The sequence below is a fragment of the Oratosquilla oratoria genome, chromosome 12 (genome assembly GCF_046742065.1).
Source record: "Oratosquilla oratoria isolate Oo_2021 chromosome 12, ASM4674206v1, whole genome shotgun sequence".
Lineage (NCBI taxonomy): Eukaryota > Metazoa > Arthropoda > Malacostraca > Stomatopoda > Squillidae > Oratosquilla > Oratosquilla oratoria.
Window position 1 is genome coordinate 40,117,583 of NC_134788.1, and position 5,524 is coordinate 40,123,106.

A 5,524-nucleotide genomic window follows, 5' to 3' on the forward strand; every position below is an offset into this window, starting at 1 on the left:
TACACCTATACATAATGCTAACAGAGTTTAGATATTACAGTTGTGAATGGACTATGAACCGACATGGCCTGAAAGGATTTCTCTAATTTCTCCATGCCTTCTCTAATTTCTCACAAATGGATAAGGATTTCTCATTGCCTTCTCTAATTTCTCACTAATGGATGAGGTAGTGTTGCCGTGTAATAAAACTGTAAACCCGCATTGGCTCTTGGGCCTTACCAAGTCGTGATGCACTACTTCGGAACACAAGCAGTGAGCAGGGATGGCCTGTTATCTACGAGGAGTTGAGACTGAAAGCAAAACTTGGATGGTGGGCGTATACCTCGACTGACGGCCTTCCTTCCCATGAATACTATGATGCCTAGGTAGGCGTCATGAGGTGCGAGTGAGTACACGAGGATGCTAGCTTCGGCCTCCCGATTATATTTATTTTGTAGTCGTTGTGTGGACAGGCTTGATCACTTTTTCTTTGGTTACAAAAAATTCTGGGTGAAAGTGGACAAGTAAAACATCTGTAACTTTGTATTTTATAATGCGCGAGTATTGTGATGCATCATCATGTGTCAGGCATCTAATGTGCACGTGAATTTTTTACTTGTATTGAAAAGGTGGGAAAGGGGCCTTTTGCTATGTATTTACGTGGTTTTATCTTACGGGAAGGGGAGCTATGCTCATGGTGTCCCATCTTTGTATCTCACCATATCTAATTTGCTCTTAAATTCTTGTAATATTTTTGCACACACTATTGTTTCATCCAGTTGCAGACATCCACCGCTCTGTGTGGAAAACTTTTTTTTTTCAGGTTTCAGGTCTCTTCTATAAAAAAGGAAGCCAAATTAAGTGGTAAAGAAAGCTTGCATCTTATTTTATTATTTTATTCTTAATTTTATTTTATTTTATTTTTTTTACAATCTCAATGTATGAAATAGTAACTGGAGAACTGATAAGCTGGGCACAAGACATTTGTATAAAAAATTCCTGTCCAAAGTTACAGTGATCCTGTAAATAGTTCTCTCAACTGTGGTCCTGTTACCCACGTGATACACATCCAAATACTCACGTGATACCCCATTGCTAATCATGTTCGGCATTTTTCATGAAGTGAACCACTCGACCGTCGATTTAGCGGACCTCGAATTTACGGGCTTTCGATTTAGCGGACAAAAAAAAAAGTGTGTCTCGGTAGTAACAGTGAAATTCCAGACGAAGTCCGTAAAATGAAAATTTGTCAGATAGGTGTCCGGTAGTAACAGTCAAATACTGGACAATGTCCGTAACATGAAAATTTGGCACTCCTGGCCACCATTAATCCAATGGAGATCCTGTACTGTACATATATAACTAGCAGCAACTAGATTTAAGGTTAGAAATGGTTGAATTCCTTCTTTATATGTAATGTACATCATTATACATATGTACTGTAGCTTTTTATTACATATCTAATACGTATGTGCACGCCAAAACCTAACTGACAATTTTCTACATAACGGACTTATGTCTGGTATCCAGTATTGGTAACAGACGGACCCAATTTTCAAATAACGGACAAGAGCCTGCAGGCATTTGTCTGTTCAATCAAGGTTAAATGTACAAGTATTCACGTGATACCCCAGCACTAATAACATTCGCCATTTTTCACGACGTGAACCCCAGATAACTGGTACCTGCTCATGGACATCCTGCAAGTTAGTTGACCAACAAAACCGTCTCCCTGCATTCTGCTTTCGAATCCCACGAATGATCTCCATCTGCAAGTGCAGACCTGTCCAAAGATCTTTCTTGAATCGGCTCAAATTGTATTTCCTCTGCCTTTTTGTACAAGGAGAGCTGAGAAGTGGCAAATGTTCCACTCCTACTTTTCAGCTACTTAGAAATGCATTTACCAAAGGCTTTCCTCCTTACAAGGGAGGTAGCCAAAAGACAAAGGTATAAAATCCACTCCCATCCATTCTATCCCCACACACTCCACACACACCCCCCTCCTATCCTGGCTCCTCCCGGATGACGGGCCACCCCGCATCCCATCCACCGCCCCGGGTTAGAAGCGGTGCCACCACCCCCCCACACACACCACCACTACCACTACCACCACCACCTTCCACATCTGATGGTCACTAGCACGATTCACTTGTAACATTCATCCACAAAACAACATTTATTACACACATCATTCATACACACAACTCATGATAAATAGATCATGCATCAAAAGTACATTAGGGGGAATTTGCTTTACCTTCTTTTCACCAAAAGTGCCGCCGCTCCGGGGCATTGTACCCCCCCCCCCACTGCCCCTCCCCTTGTCAGGGCCCTGCACATCCATAGCAGTGCCGCAAGACACAGCAGTGCTGCAAGACACAGCACATCCATAGCAGTGCCGCAAGACACAGCAGTGCTGCAAGACACAGCACATCTACAGCAAGGATGCCCCACACAAATACAACACAAACAAGTCCATAATTTCTTCCCTGTGGGGAAGACCTGATGACTGCTGCCAGCCAACGGGTGGACGTGGGCTTCAAATCGACGAAACGGTTATCGATGCGTCCTGGCAGTCTTCTTCACAGACTTTGTACGTCATCTTATTTGTGAATCCGCTCCCGGACTGACGAGGCTGAACAATCACTCTTCGTTGCGACTACACGCCATGAGTTTCTCCAGTTTTGCCGTCCATCCCAACCCTTTCACGATGGCCATGGTCGTTTCCAAAAGGTCTCCAGACAATGTGTGGTCATTTGGTCGCAAGCCAAAGGAGCCCACGGTGTTGCGGTTAATGAGGATTCGGGGAGTGGAGTAGTTGACGGCATCGGCAATAGCGGCGAATGGGTATACCTAGAGAAGGGAAAGGTGACAAATTTCAATTAGTCGTCATTATTATTAGTAGTAGTGACAGTAATAGTATATTCGCTATTGTTACTAATTTTTAAGTATTGGTTTTCCATCTCATTAATGAGTTATGAATGACAATAAAGCAAAGTGTCGGAAATGGTCAAATATTATGTGTATAAACTCCTCGTGCCCCCTTCACCACCATCCATCCACCTCATTCTTGGTCATACCCACAAGTTCCCTCTATCCACTTCTGCATTCCACATTCTTTTCGCAAGTCTTTCTTTGCTCCTTCATTCCACAGGCCCAAATAATTTCTGTATCTGTTGACTAACCCTACCTGCCTGCCAGCACTTTCCTTCCTGCTCTGCCTTGCCTGTACATTTCTCATTTAACCCCTTCCATACGGTGCCGCACACGTAGGCGTCATGGACTTAGATCTCGGTGGCAGCAGCCAATGCCAGCCGTACGACGTGTCGTAATAATACTCGCATCATAAAATATAGTCACCGCTTATATCGATCATTCTCTCTTCACCCGTGAATTTTGATAACCATAGAAAATGCGATTACAAAAGAATTAGAAAGAATGTCATTATGGAGGGGCGACTACAATAAATATAATCAAGACGCCGATATGGCAGCCTCGCGAATACACTCGCTCCCCATGACGCCTACGTGTGCGGCACTGTATGGAAGGGGTTAAGAAGGAAATAGGCAGGAACTGGTTTACTAATAGGGTGGTCAACAAATGGAATAGACTTAGTAACCATAATTCTCACTGTATCCATCTGCATAATCCACCCCTTATAAGGGAGAAGAGACCCTTGGTAGATATATTAATATGATTTAGTTATTATGATGTGATGCATGGGGGATGGGGGAGTGTGTGTGAATGAGATTTTGATGCAGCCCAAAGGAATTCCTCCTAGTCTTCTCCTTTTCTGCATGAAGGGATGGAGACTGATGGTCGCTGATTAAATGAAGCAGCCTTGCTACACTGCTTCTGACCCAAGGCAGTGGGCAAGATGCAGGGATGACCCATCATCCAGGAGGAGCCAAGAAAAGAGGGAGGGAGGGAGGGGTGGTGGATGGGAGTGGAGTATGTGGGGATGGAATGGGTAGGAGTGGATATGTGCCTTTGACTTTGGCTACCTCCTTTGTAAAGGGGGAAAAAACCCGTTGGTATATGTATATATGTAGTTTCAAGCAATAAATTTCCTACATGTTCACCACCCATTCCTTTTGAGAAGAAAGGTTTTCCAACTGATCTGGGAAATGGGAACCTTTTCTACACAAGATCAACCCAGTACATTTGGAAGTGAGTAGAAACAAGTTCACCAACCATGTAGTTAATGAATGGAATAAACTTCCTGCAGAGGCTGTGCAATATAGTTCAGTTTGAAGCTTTAAGATTCGTTTAGATAAACACCTAAGCAAGATAATGTAATGCCAGCCATTTTATTTGTTTATTATTTGTCTGTTTATTATTATTTATTTGATATAATTTATCTATCCATTTATAATTTACCTGTTTGTTTCTAACTTTACTTGTTTAATGAAGTGGCCTTGCTGTGGATGTGGTGTGTCTTGTGACACTGCTTCTGACCCAGGGCAGTGGACAAGATACAGGGATGACCCGTCATCCAGGAGGTGCCAAGATAAGAGGGTGGAGGGGAGTGGAATATGTTGGGGATGGAATGGGTGGGAGTGGATTTTATGCCTTTGTTTTTTGGCTACCTCCCTTGTAAGGGGGAAAAAGCCTTTGGTATATGTATGTACTTATTATCTATATTATTATTATTTTACAAAGGATTACAAAGGCAGAGCATACCGACAGGAGACCTTTTGATCCATATCTAGGTCGGATGCGAAAAAAAAAAATCATATTGATAATAAAATAATAAATAAAAACTAATAATGTAAATAACAAATAAAATACATAAATAGATGCATAGGTATAGTTAAATAATAAACAAACAGGTAAATAGTAAATAATAATAAATTGACATATAACTAATAATAAATTAAAATCACAGACAAAACATAACAAAACAAAAACAAATAATATAAGATAAATTATAATCATTACAGCATCTTACTTAGGTATTTATCTAAATGATTCTTAAAGCTTCGAACTGAACTACATTGCACTACCTGTGCAGGAAGTTTATTCCATTCATTAACTACACGGTTGGTAAAGTTGTTTCTACCCACTTCCAAATTGAATCTATTTCCGGACAGTTTGAGACCATTGTTTCTTGTCTGATTCTCATTCAATGTGAAAATTTTGTCACTTTTGATGTTGTCAATTCCCTTTAAAATCTTAAAGACCTGTATCAAGTCACCTCTGAGTCTACGCTTTTTTAGGGAAAACAGATTCTATTTGTTATTATAATTTTTTTGTATCCAACCTCGTTATGGACCATAAGGTCTCCTTTGTACATTTTCTAAAAAAGGCAGAGGGATTCAGGGAGCTAGAGAGTACCTCAAGAGATGTGCCAATGACGATGAGGAGGTCCGTAAAAGGAACTTGGTTTTGGTAATTCCAGAAATGCCAGGGAAGGTTCTCCCCAAAGAAGACGATGTCCGGTTTCACCTTTCCCTGAAAAAGGAATTCATGCATCAGAAGGGGCAGAAGATTATTTGTTATTATTTGTCATTGATTATTTGTTTGTTATTGTCTGTTATTTGCT

At 41.2% G+C, this 5,524-nt stretch overlaps 1 protein-coding gene across 2 annotated transcripts in view; it reads right to left on the reverse strand.

Moving 5' to 3' along the window:
• Positions 1–859: 859 nt before the first annotated feature.
• The window catches only part of LOC143031491 (NAD-dependent protein deacetylase sirtuin-3, mitochondrial-like), a 22,308-nt gene continuing 17,643 nt past the window's right edge, over positions 860–5,524 (reverse strand). For both annotated transcript variants that reach the window (XM_076195408.1, XM_076195409.1), the window contains exons 5-6: positions 5,317–5,433; positions 860–2,832 (exon numbers count right to left, since the gene is read on the reverse strand). In XM_076195408.1, the coding sequence (XP_076051523.1) occupies positions 2,623–2,832; positions 5,317–5,433 (327 nt within the window). In that variant the 3' untranslated portion in view covers positions 860–2,622. The remainder of the gene's footprint in view (positions 2,833–5,316; positions 5,434–5,524) is intronic.